The sequence below is a fragment of the Mus caroli genome, unplaced genomic scaffold (assembly GCF_978045245.1).
Source record: "Mus caroli unplaced genomic scaffold, Mus_caroli_1 scaffold_3, whole genome shotgun sequence".
NCBI classification, from domain to species: Eukaryota; Metazoa; Chordata; class Mammalia; order Rodentia; family Muridae; genus Mus; species Mus caroli.
In genome coordinates, this window is record NW_028227258.1 from 17,129,124 (window position 1) to 17,145,307 (window position 16,184).

General features: G+C 34.9%; 1 protein-coding gene across 2 annotated transcripts in view; it reads left to right on the plus strand.

The window, feature by feature from the left end:
- Pkn2 (protein kinase N2) overlaps nucleotides 1-16,184 on the plus strand; it is a 96,743-nt gene that overhangs the window by 19,066 nt on the left and 61,493 nt on the right. For both annotated transcript variants that reach the window (XM_021157819.3, XM_029474931.2), the window contains exon 2: nucleotides 14,216-14,516. In XM_021157819.3, the coding sequence (XP_021013478.1) occupies nucleotides 14,216-14,516 (301 nt within the window). The remainder of the gene's footprint in view (nucleotides 1-14,215; nucleotides 14,517-16,184) is intronic.

A 16,184-nucleotide genomic window follows, 5' to 3' on the forward strand; every position in this document is an offset into this window, starting at 1 on the left:
TTAATGATACAGTATATTATACCTCATGTGTGACTTTTCTTTTGAGTATTGTTTATAGAAAAGTTGATAGGCTAGTGTGATTCTTTTTCTTTATTGTTGCTTGTATGTTAATTTTATGTGACCATTTCTTTATTCATTTAAGCAATCCCTATAAACATTTGCTGTATTCCAAGTATTGTTCTGAGGCTTGATCATATAATAATTAGCAACATATCTAATAGTATTGTATATTTTCTTTTCTCACAAAGATTAAAATATGACAGATAGTTGTTGAGTAATTAAATAATTAGACTAGGATAGTGGGACTTGAAGGCAACCGTGGATGACACTTTAAAGAGCTGCTTGAAGTAAGATAGTGGGGGGGGGGGGTAAGCACACAGACCAAATTTCCACTAAAGAAGAAAACCATTGATTCTGGTTTCAAAACACCAGAATGTAAGTTTTTTAACCAAATGAAAGTTAATATTGGGAATACACATACCATTTTAAATACCACTGAGAGGAAAGATGATATAGGAGTATATAAACATTTGACTGAGTATAAACACTATGTTGAGACTTAAATTTATGATTTATTAGACTATGTAGTTTTTTCCTTAAGAGGCCTTAAAAAAATTAACCTAGGTCTTAAATTGAGCAACGACAAATCTTAGAAAACATTTTCTTTGTACATTATTCCTTTGGCGATAAGAATATATAAAGGTTTCTTGCAGAGGGAATGAAAAGTGGATAATGTAGAATTTGGCTATTGATTGGATATTGAAGCGGAAAGGAAAGAAAGTATTAAAAGCCGATTCTAAAGGATTGACAATGGATAACTTAAGGATTTCATCTCATTAACAGAAATAAGGAGATCTGGAAAGACTGTTGAGGTGTTTGAGGCGTGCTGGGTTAAAAAAATCCATAAAACGCTTATATAGTGAAGAGTATGGAGGCAGCTAGAAATGAGAAACTGATTCTAGGAATCAGGATGGTGTAATGGACTCTATGAAGTCATTGGATAGTATTGAACCATGCTGTTGATAAGTTAGCCAGAGTGTATAAATGTCAAATAATTAGGAACAGTTTGCCTGAAGATGAGCTAATGAAAGAAGGCTTCCTAGAAGTGGCCTGAGATTTAAGTTCTCAAAATTCTTACAATCCTAAAATGTTAGAAGACAGTTTTTTCTGGGACTCTCTTCATGTTTTCTTCTCTTTGTTGTTTTTGTTTTTGAGACACGGTCTGTCTTTTTAGCCATGGTCTGGTCTGGAACTCAGTATGTAGGCTTGCCTTGAAACCTCAAAGATCCATGCCTCCACTGCCCAAGTACTGGGATTAAGAGACATATGCCACCAGGCTCAGCCTTACTTCATATTTTATACAAAATTTATTAAGGAGGAAGTTCTTATAATATTACCCTGTATTCTATGACATTCATACTTTTCACGTTATCTTGTTCAAATTCTTAATCATTTGAAATTGATGTAGCTCAACTAGCACTATCTTACAAAAGAAACAATTGAAGTATTTGAAAAATCCTACAATAAATCAATGATAGACTATGACTATAATTTAGGTTTTCTTATTCAGAAACCCTTGTCTTAGTGTTCTATTGCTTTGAAGAGATATGGTGACCAAGGCAAGTTTTATAAAAGAAAGCATTTAATTGGAGGCTTACCTATAGTTTCAGACGCATAATCTATTATCATCATGGTAAGGGTGTGGAGACATTTATGACATTGAAGCAGTAGCTGAGAGCTACATCCTAATCTATTGGCAGAGAGACTAGGCTTGGCTTGGGCTTTTGAAACCTCAAAGTTCACCTCCAGTGACACAACAAGGTCAAACTTCCTAATCCTTCTAATGCTATCAAAGAGTTCTACTTCCTGGTGACTAAACACTCTATATATGATGCTGTGGGGGCCATTGTTATTCAAACTACCACACTTCTTCATTTAATAAATACTTAGTAAACTCATTTAATAAATACTTAGTATATATATGAGTGTTTTCAGTGCGTGTGTCTATGTACACAGTGTGTGCCTGGTATGTGCAGAGAATGGTAGGCATTGGAACTAGAGTTACAGAGTCACCTTATGGGTACTGGGACCCAAGCCCTGGGTTGTCTATAAGAACAACAAGTATTCCTAACTACTGAGTCAGCTCTCCAGCCGCTTCCTACTCTCTTTATCTATGTTTAGGAGGATTATATGACTACTAATAATGTTGTCAAAAACAAAGTAAGTTATATTCTAAATTATTCAGAATATAATAATATGTGTGATTTTAAATGATTATTAAATCTAGGTATATTATGAATTATTAATGATATTAACATAAAAATAAGTTAAGCTTTATAAGTCAGAATCTACTTAAGACTGTGGTTTCTGTTGGCTGTTTCTGATATATTTACTATTTTTAAAGCTTGTTTTCTTTGCACACCTTTAATCCCAGCACTCGGGAGGCAGAGGCAGGCGGATTTCTGAGTTTGAGGCCAGCCTGGTCTACAAAGTGAGTTCCAGGACAGCCAGGGCTATACAGAGAAACCCTGTCTCGAAAAACCATTAAAAAAAATTAATTAGTAGATTAGTGGTGCCAAAAACTTTCTCTCTTCATTTTCATTTCTCTGGCCAAAGAGCTGGGACTTCTGGTGTTCTTTGATCATTTGTCTCTTTTATTTGTCTGTTTCCATTTAATTTTTCCTTCCTTTGGCTTTAAAGGGAAAATCTACAATAAGGAGAATATGTAGAGAATTGACTATCTGGTCGGTTTATTCCCTTTCATCTCTCAATGGTCTTCGAGTTATATGTTGTTTGGCTGGACTGACTATCTAGGCTCAAAGATAACAATTTCATCTTTTCTAGAACCAATGATATAATAATTCTGGCTTTTATTTTAGTTCAACCAGGGACAGCTCTTCTGTCTCTCCTTTTAGATTAACTCCTAATCATTGCTCAAGTCTTAAAATAAATATTACTTCTACAGAGTCTTATATCTTTCATCAACATCTTAACCTAAAATTTGAGAGTGTTTTTGACAAAACCCTTTTCTCTGCTTTGGTATTTTCCTTTATTGTATACACATGGTTTTGTAGTTGTGACTTGTCTTTTCATTGGCAATATTTAAGTATAAAGCTTATGGTTTTCTAAATAGATTTTTATTGGATTAATTTGCAGAAAAATGGATAGCTGTATAACCACTATGCTCTTACTGAGTTCAATAGTTTGTACTTCTATATATTAAGGTGTGGTGGACAGTAGGAGTCAGATTTCTCACTGAGTAAGAATTTACATATTAGCAAAGGGAGAAGATTAAAATAATTAATATTGCCATACACATGATCTATATAGCCATAGATTGTAATTGTGTATATCACTGTGAACTTGTGCTTAGCTTACAATGTAGATTCTTTTCACCATTCTATGTCAAGTATCCAGGAATAGTATCTATTACATGTATTTTAGTCAATATTTGTATATATTTTTCTATCAAGTATGTATCTTTTATTTGGGGGAAGAATTGTAGAGTTTGTATTTTCATAAAGATGGTATGTGGGAAGATGTTAAGAAAACTAAATGCACTGCTTGTTAACTTTTCTGTTATAGTAGTATTAACATTCCTTTTCTCAAATGGTGGTACTTCCATTGTGGTTCTATGAAAAGTAATTAGTTACAACTAATGAGACTACTTAGAACTTGGATCAACTATAGCTTCACTCTCATAGGTCTTTTTTCTGCATACAAATATCCTGTGATTCTGACAGATCATTAGGTGTTTGTTCTGCTGGCCTGAGCTGAGTTCACTGATGCAGCTGTAGTCAGCTGGTGGCAAGCTGGAATTACCACTATGGGTTCAATGTCTGGCATCTCAGTTATAATAGCTGGGACAAATGGGGTACTTTGTTCTTTTTTAAGTGAACTCTGTCCATGTGGCACCTCTCATTTTCCAGGGCTGCCTGCTCTTGCTAGCAGAAGAGCCTAGGATTTGTGTAACATTTAATAATCACAATTTTGATGATAAATAGCTTTGAGTCTTCTTAAGGCCAACCTTGAAAATTTCCTAAATGCCATATTGCTGTTGCTTCTACCGCATACCTTTAGAAAGAGCAAGTCAAAGGCTACCCCAGAGACAGAATGAAAGGAAGGAGGGTAACTCAGTGCCATTTGTATTAGTGTACTGTCCCTTCAAAATGGCTTCCCTGCATTTTTCTTAACAGAGCTCTATCATTTTGTTGTCAAATTCTTCCCTGAATTTTCATTTAATCATAGTAATAGCTAAAGATTTAAATTGTTAGAAGAGGTCCTCGTGTGTTTTCCTATAGTCAAATCAGTATTTATAATGCTGGAGAAAAGAAACCATCATAAATTATTTGTGTGGAGGGATGTAAATTAACACATTTACTGTGCCAGTCAATATGAATATTGAAAGTAGAATAGCCATATAATGAAGATGTACCTCTCTGAGTACATATAGCCAAAGGACTGTAGGTCGACATATAGCAGAAAATTTGGGCATCGTAAAGACGTTTTCACAATAGTCAATGTATAGTCAACATAGATGTTTGTAAGTAGATAAATGGACAAAGAAAATGCAGAATATATACATAGTAGGGTTTTACTCAAGCTGCAAAGAAGAATTATGTTATTTGCAAGAAAGTGGATAGAGGAGTGTTATTTTACTTTCTCATGTTAAGTGAAATAAGCCACACTCAAAAAGACAAATCTCGTATTTTCTCTCATAATACCAAACCTAGATAAAAGAAGCACACATGCACACATACACACCAAACATATAAGACATGAAAATAGAAGAGGGACTATTTAGAAGAGGAAGGGGATTGAGGCCAAGGGTAGACAGTGTAGGAGTTGTATACCAGACGAATTAGGATGTCTAGAACTCAGCTTTTTTTCTGCTCTGTCATTCATGGTGAATTGACTTTTGTCCTATTTGTACTTCATTGTCACAAATGGTTGCTACATTTTCAGGTTTTGGGTCTGTATTCCATGCAAAAGAAAAGAAGCTATGAACTTCACACCCAAGAAGAGGTTGATTCTCTTCCACAAGAATTATTTTTGTGGTTATTTGTAGGTGCAAGAAAGGTTAGTGAATTTGACAAGATCCAACACCCATTCATGATAAAAGTCTTGGAAAGATCAGGAATTCAAGGCCCATACCTAAACATGATAAAAGCAATCTACAGCAAACCAGTAGCCAACATCAAAGTAAATGGTGAGAAGCTTGAAGCAATCCCTCTAAAATCAGGGACTAGACAAGGCTGTCCACTTTCTCCATACCTATTCAACATTGTACTTGAAGTCCTAGCCAGAGCAATTCGACAACAAAAGGAGATCAAAGGGATACAAATTGGAAAAGATGAAGTCAAAATATCACTCTTTGCAGATGATATGATAGTATATATAAGTGACCCTAAAAATTCCACCAGAGAACTCCTAAGCCTAATGAACAGCTTCGGTGAAGTAGCTGGATATAAAATTAACTCAAACAAATCAATGGCCTTTCTCTACACAAAGAATAAACAGGCTGAGAAAGAAATTAGGGAAACAACACCCTTCTCAATAGTCACAAATAATATAAAATATCTTGGCGTGACTCTAACTAAGGAAGTGAAAGATCTGTATAATAAAAACTTCAAGTCTCTGAAGAAAGAAATTATAGAAGATCTCAGAAGATGGAAAGATCTCCCATGCTCATGGATTGGCAGGATCAACATTGTAAAAATGGCTATCTTGCCAAAAGCAATCTACAGATTCAATGCAATCCCCATCAAAATTCCAAATCAATTCTTCAACGAATTAGAAAGTGCAATCTGCAAATTCATCTGGAATAACAAAAAACCTAGGATAGCAAAAACTCTTCTCAAGGATAAAAGAACCTCTGGTGGAATCACCATGCCGGACCTAAAGCTCTACTACAGAGCAATTGTGATAAAAACTGCATGGTACTGGTATAGTGACAGACAAGAAGACCAATGGAATAGAATTGAAGACCCAGAAATGAACCCACACACCTACGGTCACTTGATCTTTGACAAGGGAGCTAAAAACATCCAGTGGAAAAAAGACAGCATTTTCAACAAATGGTGCTGGCACAACTGGTTGTTAACATGTAGAAGAATGCGAATCGATCCATTCCTATCTCCTTGTACTAAGGTCAAGTCTAAGTGGATCAAGGAACTTCACATAAAACCAGAGACACTGAAACTTATAGAGGAGAAAGTGGGGAAAAGCCTTGAAGATATGGGCACAGGGGAAAAATTCCTGAATAGAACAGTAATGGCTTGTGCTGTAAGATCGAGAATTGACAAGTGGGACCTCATGAAACTACAAAGCTTCTGCAAGGCTAAAGACACCATCAATAAGACAAAAAAACCACCAACAGATTGGGAAAGGATCTTCACCTATCCTAAATCAGATAAGGGACTAATATCCAATATATATAAAGAACTCAAGAAGGTGGACTCCAGAAAGTCAAATAACCCCATTAAAAAATGGGGCTCAGAACTGAACAAAGAATTCTCACCTGAGGAATACTGAATGGCAGAGAAGCACCTGAAAAAATGTTCAACATCCTTAATCATCAGGGAAATGCAAATCAAAACAACCCTGAGATTCCACCTCACACCAGTCAGAATGGCTAAGATCAAAAATTCAGGTGACAGCAGATGCTGGCGAGGATGTGGAGAAAGAGGAACACTCCTCCATTGTTGGTGGGATTGCAAGCTTGTACAACCACTCTGGAAATCAGTCTGGCGGTTCCTCAGAAAATTGGACATAGTACTACCGGAGGATCCAGCAATACCTCTCCTGGGCATATATCCAGAAGATGTCCCAACCGGTAAAAAAGACACATGCTCCACTATGTTCATAGCAGCCCTATTTATAATAGCCAGAAGCTGGAAAGAACCCAGATGTCCCTCAACAGAGGAATGGATACAGAAATTATGGTACATTTACACAATGGAGTACTACTCAGCTATTAAAAAGAATGAATTTATGAAATTCCTAGCCAAATGGATGGACCTGGAGGGCATCATCTTGAGTGAAGTAACACAATCACAAAAGAACTCACACAATATGTATTCACTGATAAGTGGATATTAGCCCAAAACTTAGGATACCCAAGATATAAGATACAATTTGCTAAACGCATGAAACTCAAGAAGAATGAAGACCAAAGTGTGGACACTGTGCACCTTCTTAGAATTGGGAACAAAACACCCAGGGAAGGAGTTACAGAGACAAAGTTCGTAGCTGTGATGAAAGGATGGACCATTTAGAGACTGCCGTATCCAGGGATCCATCCCATAATCAGCTTCTAAACGCTGACACCATTGCATACACTAGCAAGATTTTGCTGAAAGGACCCAAATATAGCTGTCTCTTGTGAGACGATGCCAGGGCCTAGCAAACACAGGAGTGGATGTTCACAGTCAGCTATTGGATGTATCACAGGGCTCCCAATGGAGAAGCTAGAGAAAGTACCCAAGGAGCTAAAGGGATCTGCAACCCTATTGTTGGAACAACATGATGTACTAACCAGAACCCCGGAGCTCTTGTCTCTAGCTGCATATGTATCGAAAGATGGCCTAGTCGGCCATCACTGGAAAGAGAGGCCCATTGGACTTGCAAACTTTATATGCCCCAATATAGGGGAATGCCAGGGCCAAAAGAATGGGAATGGGTGGGTAGGGAAGTGGGGGGCGCTATGGGGGACTTTTGGGATAGCATTGGAAATGTAATTGAGGAAAATATGTAATAAAAATATTAAAAATTAAAAAAAAATGTAATACTATTAGTCTTTTCAACTTTGTATATATTTATTTTTTTATTTTATTTTATCCAGGGAACAATGCCATTTTATTTTTAGTTTTGATTGTTTTTTTTTTTTGTTTTTTTTGAATGGTTTAATATAATAAAAAATGGCTATCTTGGCGAAAAAAAAAAAAGAAAAGAAAGGTTAGTGAAGTGAGAATTTTATCTGTACACTTGGATACATCTAACCAAAATGAGTATTGTCTTAGTAAAGATAATGGGGGCAGATGTTAGGAAGGAACCCAGCACCCAGCACCGTCTGTTTTGCCCAGTGCCGTGTGCCAGGAATGGTACAGTTGCTGTGAAAGCTTATTTCTTGGTTTTTTTTTTTTTTTGTTTTGTTTTTTTGTTTTTTTTTGTTTTTCGAGACAGGGTTTCTCTGTGTAGCCCTGGCTGTCCTGGCACTCACTTTGTAGACCAGGCTGGCCTCGAACTCAGAAATCCGCCTGCCTCTGCCTCCCGAGTGCTGGGATTAAAGGCGTGCACCACTTATTTCTTAGTCCTGGGCGTAACCATTATAAAGCCGGAGAGACAGTCTATTAAGGTAGTGGTGATGATGAGATTGAAGATGTTGAAGCTTTAGTGTGATTTATACCTGACATTCCGATTTTGAATGCATCACTCTTTTCATTGAAATAACCATGTAGCCTGCATTTGTGGGAAGGTTTTGGAGCTAGTTTTCATGTGTTTCTTCTTAAATAAGTTAAATACTTTAAAAAAAAAAGTGTCAATTTTATCTTATATTTTCACTACTGAGTGCTGTTTTTAATAAGTAGTTAAAAGCTAAAATATAGGAAAACCAAACCCCTATTTTCTATATTAGCAAACTGGGAAGAGGGAAGGTTTTGGGTTCCCATGTTTGTTTGATAGCTCCTAATGGGGCTACCATTTGAACAGATGTTGGGCTCATAGTTGAGATTGTGCTTCTGAAGTATAAAAGGTTAGGCTAGGGTGAAATAAGAGAGGAAGTCCTGTGTTTGCCAGTGTCCCTGACTCAAAGCTGTAATGTAAATCAGTTAGGTTAAGGCTTAGTTCAAATAGAGTATATGAGTATTCCAAAGGGCCAGTCTTTAAGGTACAGAAGACCAGAGCACTGAAGTCAGGAGATGAGTGTGCTGAACCCAGCCAGGATTTCCTCAAACTGCAGTCAAGGTGATTAGACCAAATGGTCTTTTTTAAATTCTTGGAGCTAAGAGGACGGTGTGTAAGTCATGGTGCGCAGTGTTTTCACAGGTAGTCAGACTGTTTTATATTTCTGAAGTACAGAAAATGTGACGGCCTTGTCACGTCTCTGGCAACTTTGCCAGTGAGGAGTAAACATCCTTTCCTGACTCCACTTAAGTGAAGTACTTGGTCACAACTGATTGTCTCAGTCTTCATTTTGTTTTTCAAATCTGGTCCTGTTCTTTTTTTTTCAGTGTTTTCTTAACTGTATTGTGAATTTGTTGAAGTATAGAAAATTGAAACTGTCAACTTATGTTTTAGGCTAAAACCAGAATTTTTTTATTTCATAAAGTACATATTTGGTAAATATAGCTTTAAAAAAAACCAAACCAACACATTTTTTCATTTCAAAGACCTGGCTAGCATATGATATGGCCTTCTTAAGGAAGAATGTATAGTTTTGTCTCTTACCGAAGAAATGTGTTGAATATAAAAAGCTTAAATAGCAAATACCTGTTATTACCATTATAAACTTAAATCTATCAGAATTGAAATAAAGTGAGTGTAACTTTTGGTTACTTCTAAATAATATTCTTATTAGGCAGGCTAGAAGAATAGAAAAAATTATTTCCAAGGCAGAGAGAATATATACAATTTGGATGAACAGACGAAAAATAACTGTTAATATTTTGATCCAGAGATAGTTGTGACTATTTCAATATCTTTTTCTCTTCTTATATTAAACATAACATTTGAAATAAAGCTATGTATACTTAGCAATATGCCAAGTCAGATATACTGTTGTGAGTTGGTTAATGAAAGCCATAAATAAGAGAAATGTGTTTATTCTGTAAGCTTTTGTGATGACACTTAAGTAGCATCCTGATTATTTTTTACTGATGAAGATAAATTCTTTTATAGTTGTGGTGTTTTTAGCTAACAATAATTACTATTTATTTTCTTTTGTCATATTTCTATGATTAGAATTACTACATCAAAAGAAATTGTAGGTTTCTATTTATATTAGTAACTTTCTATTAAGGCTTATTAGTCTTAGAGCTGTGTATAGTCAGCAATATAATTTTTAAAAATCTTTGTCAAATGGACAAAAAAAATGGTGTAATCATCTTTGTCAAATGGGCAAAAAGGTGTAGTCTTTTTTTGTCAAACCAGCAGTTTTCTTTAATGAAAATAGTTCAGGTACACTTTTATTTCTGTGTGAGGAATTTATTTTCCTCAGCTATCTGTCTGATGCTATACTAATCTATTTCTAGTCTATTACTTATTCGCTTACGTTTTTAAGTTTATTTTGCTTCCTTTGACATCCTTGTAACTTTTACTTTGTCTATTATTCATTTAGTTGTTTTTATTCTACCAATTAAAACCTCTTTACTTAAACTACATCATTTCAGCTTCAATATTAGTCAGTGAGGTTGATAATGAAAACCTTTTAATCAATCATTTGGTTTATGTTTGACTTAGATTAGTAGTTTTTTGTTTTTTGTTTTTGGTTTGGTTTTTGTTTGTTTTTTTTTTAACACGAGTCTTAGCAAAGCAAAATAAAATTAGAATGTATGTAAGCAGCAAGATTTAGATGATTTTGACTAGCATGAAATGGCTAAACGTGCATTTTCAGTGATATGGTGGGAAGTATGGGTCTTTATGTGCACTCAGTGATGGTGGATGAGCTGCACAGCTGAGACTTTAGCTGAATCTTTACAATTAGCTCATGGACTCTTAGTTTTTCTCGTCCTCTCATACTTTCAGAGCATATTAATGAATATAAAAAGGGGCTTTGCAATTAGGAATTGGATCCAACTTTGGTTTTGTTATTTACAGTGTGGTGGTAGGAATCAAATCCAGGATGTAGAACGAGCCAGACAACTCCTTGCCACTTTGTTTTTCCAGATAAGGTCTCACCATGTAGCTCAGGCTACCTGAACTGCTGCCAGGCCAGTTAGTCTCAGTTTTTCTGTCTTTGCCTCCCAGGTCCTGGGATAATAGGCATATGCTACTACACTGCACTTTCTGTAGAAACATGAAATAAGCATCAACTTTGTGAGGCAGCATGACATTTATGGAGTTAAAAATAGTTCTGAACTAGTGGATAAAAACATGAGGCTGGTAATTAAGGTAGTTCTCCCTGAACAGAAAATACTAAGGCAGAAGTTACACTAAGGATTTTCTACTGCTTATCTACATTTTTTGGTAGCTAATTTAGTTTATTCAGGTTAAGAGTATTATTTCATTGCCTAGTAATGCTGCCTGGCATTGTGATTGGTGTTTTGGGGATAGTATCACTGTTTAGCTGATTAAACACCTCATCTTGGTTATTGGAAATGCAAGAAAACGTGAGTGGGAATAAAACTATGGTTACTAAAAAGTCAGCTCTATGGAAAGCAGAGAGAGCCAACCTGCTATCAGTCACAGCTCATACCTGACTTTCCAGTGCTGGAATCCTAGGTTGCCTCTGAACTTTGGGAGTATACTTTTGTCAGAAAGACAGAAGCATGCATTCTTTGGAGGGAGAGAGAAGAGAGAAGAGTGAGAAAGAGAATGGAGAGAATGTGTGTGTGCATGCACACTTGCAGATTAAGTGACATCTTTTTACTTTCTCTCTTTTTAAAAAAAAGTTTTATCTGGGAAAAAAAAAAAAAGCTCTGCTCTCAAAGCTCTCTTAGCCTTTGGAGTGATCAGATAACAAAAGGGATAATTATTTAAACACGATCCCTAGTACAGCACATAGGAGAGTCATTTAACTCCCAGGGGAGAACATTGGCAGGAAATTCTTTCCCAGGAAGGTTGTCATGAACTTTGAAACAAAAAGTTACCCAGGCCAAGAAGGAACTTGGAAGAAATAGTTGGAGGCAGAGAGGTGGCATATCCCAAAGGTATAACGTGCATGGTGATGGAGCCAAGAAAAATGGTCTCTCAGAGGAATTTCCCATAACTTGTTAATGTTGGAGTTTGGAGAATAATTTGAAAAGAAATAAGAGTTGAAGTGTAATAATAAGCAAGGGTCTTCAAAGAATCAACATCAAATATGTGAGATGTTTTTAATCTTTATTTTAATAGCTTTCTAAACTGTTACATAAATGTTAAACTTTTGTTTCAATTTATATTGTTACTGTATACCATGACTAAGTTGTTAAAACACAAATATTAAGATAATTGGGCCTTAGAATTTACTAAATAGAACTATTGGGTATATATATATATATATATATATATATATATATATATATATATATATATTTGCCTGCAAAGAGGAAAAAGCATTACTGAAATGATAAGGATACCACGAACCAAGAAAGTTTAAGGGACTTGCATAATGTTAATTTAAGAACAAAAAGTTAAAAATTTCTGCGATATTATCTAGTGAGCTTAAAAGAAGTGAAATAAAAATACCTAGTGGAGTGGGATTCAAGTCTTTTTTTGTCTAAAGTATTTTTTGCCTCATTCTACTTTACATAAGACTCTACAGTAGGAATTTCTTATTTGTTGGCAGTTGTCATATTTTGGTGATTTCAATACCTAACCTAAGGTGAATTGAAAGATAAAATGACGAGACTCACATTGGATGATAATTGTTGACGGAACTGGAGAAGTGGGGGAGTGGTAGAGAGCTTGGCTAGCATGTGAAGCACCTTGAGTTTTATTACCAGCACTCATTATGTGAGTGAGTTAATGATTGAATGAGTGAACAGACAAATGAGTGAATGAATGAATACTGAAAAACTTCAACAGTATTTTAGACCTGGATGAAGATCATCCTAAATACACTTAGATAAAAATAAGAAACTTAAAGCCAATATGCATATTCCAGGAATTAGCTAAGGTGAGATGCATGGAGTATAGAATAGATATTATATAGACATGCGTGTTAAGGTTTTCTGTTTTGCCTTTTGTTTGTTTTTGATAGTATGTTTTGTTTGTCAGAATGTCAAGGAGATCTTTGAGAATGTTAGAAACAAATTAATAGAAGTCAGCTCCTTCATCTTTTATATAAGATGCTACCATTAGCCCATCTTTCCCCCAACTATAGATGCTACATATTTTTATTATAAGTTAAAGATTGGATGTAAAATATAATATGCCAAAAATTTAAGTAGGATGTACTTATCTATAAGTGTAATGTGTACTTTCAGAGGTACGTAAACATGCTACACAGTGAAATATCTTCTTTTCCATTTCAGCCACAAACCCAGCTCTTCTCAGAGGAAACCACTATATTGATTGCCCTCAGAATTTAAAAATATTCAAAGCAGTGCTGTTAAACTAATATCCATTATCATTTGTGTGGTTAGATGAATAAAAAGTAGCTAAACTGTAACTTTGGCTTATCTACATGTAGTTTGAGTCTGCTTAACTGATGTCCCATTTTACAAAGAATAATTGTATGGGTTCTATTTTAGCTTTTAAGACAATTTAAAGATTTTTTTCTGCTAATAATGTTTTTGTATTGGCAAGTAAATTTATCTGATAAGTTAGCCATGAAATATATAGAATTCTGATTATCATCTTCAAAAGACTAATACATATGGTAATATGATAAAAAGTGGCCAGAAAGATTTTGCTAGTTTATTTTCATGTGATTTTTTATAGAGGAGAATATTATTCACCTTTAGAATTTAGTAATGTTTCTATTAAGGGATTAGTGAGTCAAAATTATACTTGAAATTTCTCTTATAATGTCTTGAATTTCCAAATATTTCTGAAAGGCCACTGATACTGTTATTTTGATTTTATCGATAAATAAATTGACTTTTAAAAGATTGCATAACTTGCCCAGAGTTTGTGAGTGACAATTTAACCATCTTTACACAATCCTGTGATGTCTTTATATGTAAATGTATTGTAATTTATGTATGTAGCTAGATTTTTTTTTTTTAAGATAGAGTCTTGCTGTATATCCCAAACTGTCCCTGAACCTTGCAATACTGCCTCGGCTTCCCTTTGGAATTAAAGATACGAAGCATCATACCTAGCTCACTTTAAGTGTATTTGTCAAATAATATTACTTAGTAAATGGATAGAATATTTGAACTTATGCTTCCATATGGTTTTAATACAGGGAAATAAGTGTTTCCTATTAAGGAGAAAGTTATATGTAACTCAGTTAATAAATAAATAGTCTCTTCAAGATACAAACACTTATCCTTAATGTTGCACATTTGCTTTTCTAGACTCCATTATTGTATATTTGTTTACTTAGTTTTCATTTACTTATTTATTATAGGGAGATTCCCGGACTCTTCCATTTTCTGAGAATGTGAGTGCTGTTCAGAAATTAGACTTTTCAGATACAATGGTGCAACAGAAATTGGACGACATCAAGGATCGAATAAAGAGAGAAATAAGGAAAGAACTGAAAATCAAAGAAGGAGCTGAAAACCTGAGGAAAGTTACAACAGATAAGAAAAATTTGGCTTATGTAGACAACATTTTGAAAAAGTCAAATAAAAAATTAGAAGAATTACATCACAAGCTACAAGAATTAAATGCACACATCGTTGTATCGGATCCAGAGGACTCCACAGGTATTGTGTTCTGTTGGCTGTTTCTGTGATATATTAGCAGGACAGATATCCTTCCAGAGAATTCTGTTTTATGCTGGTGGTTTTAGCTGTTGGAAAGGTAGAGACTGTTTTCTGTTGTGGTTAGGGTCTTGTTTCTGTAGTGTTCAGGTTAGTGAGTTTATGGCTGTGAAACTGAAGCATTTACTTAGAGATAAATAACTGTTGTATTTATCTTTAGTGAGTAGGACAGGACTTGGGAGTTATTTTCTAGTATTCTTTTGTATTGAGTCAACCACATACTCTTAGCAAGGTGGACCAGATGATTCAAAAGTGAAAAATTCATTCCATGGGGCCAACAAGATGGCCTAGAGAGGAACCGTGTTTGTTCCTCGGCCTGAGTTTTGGTGCCTGAAGATTTGAGACCTTTTAATTCCCAGTACCCACATAATGGAAGGACTGATTTTCTTCTGACTTCATTTACTCCCTCCCAAATAAATAAATAAATAAATAAATAAATAAATAAATAAATAAATATGAAAGAAAGATGTGTTCTATAAAAATCTATACTAAAGAATTTTCAGTCATTAATCAAACTTATTACCTTGGTGCTTTGTGCACTATAAACCTGAATTAAGCACCTAAGCTCTCAGGCACATTGCTTAATAAGAATTTCTCTCTGTAACCCTAGCTGTCCTAGAACTCACTCTGTATCCAAGCTGGTATCAAAATCACAGTCTATGCCTCCAGAATGCTAAAATTACAGACCTGTCCACCCCCAACCCCCCCCACACACATCCTCCAGCTCGCTCCTTCCTTCCTTCCTTCCTTCCTTCCTTCCTTCCTTCCTTCCTTCCTTCCTTCCTTCCTGTCTCCCTCCCTCCCTTCCTCTTTCTTTCTTTCTTTCTTTCTTTCTTTCTTTCTTTCTTTCTTTCTTTCAGAAAAAAAAACAACAGATAATAGACATTTTTTTCAGTAATTCGAGAAGTGAAGATAGGAAAACAGCCTGCCTCCTTCAGACTAAAGCTAAAGGCAGCATTGCTTTTTTATTATATAGCTTTTCAAGAAAAATGTAAGTAAATTAAGCTCTATAATCCTTCCATTTGCAGAAAGAAAATAAAGGAAAAAATCACTTATAAAAAGTAAAACACTAGCATCAGAGATTTTAGACAAATGTCTTTAGGTAGTAAGATATAATAGATGTAAAATTAACAGTCTAAAAAGTGTCAGAAAATACAGTATTTAGTGTTTTTCATTTACTTAATTGGTGTCTACATGTAGGACTCATAACTCTTATTTGGAGTTTCTGTATATAGATTTTCAACCATGTGCAAGAACTTAATCTTTAAAATAAAATAAATAATAGGAATCCAGTCTTTGTTTCACAACTGAAACAGTCCCAAAGGTGTGAATTAATTTGCTCAAAATAGTCAAACTAGTTATACAACACTTTCTATTTCTACTCCTCAGCTGGTAGTCTCTTACCCATAAATTTAGTAATTATATTATAAATGGAAACGTGTATTATGAAAATTCCGTTTTTAGTAGTACTATTTTATAAACTAAGATAGTCTGTTGTGTTTGGATCTCTGCCAAGTCTTACATGTCTTGCCTGTTGCGTCTTTAGAATTCCAAAATAAGAAACTGCTAGAGCTTTCAACTCTGTTTAGAGAAAGCATGGAATGCTGAGAG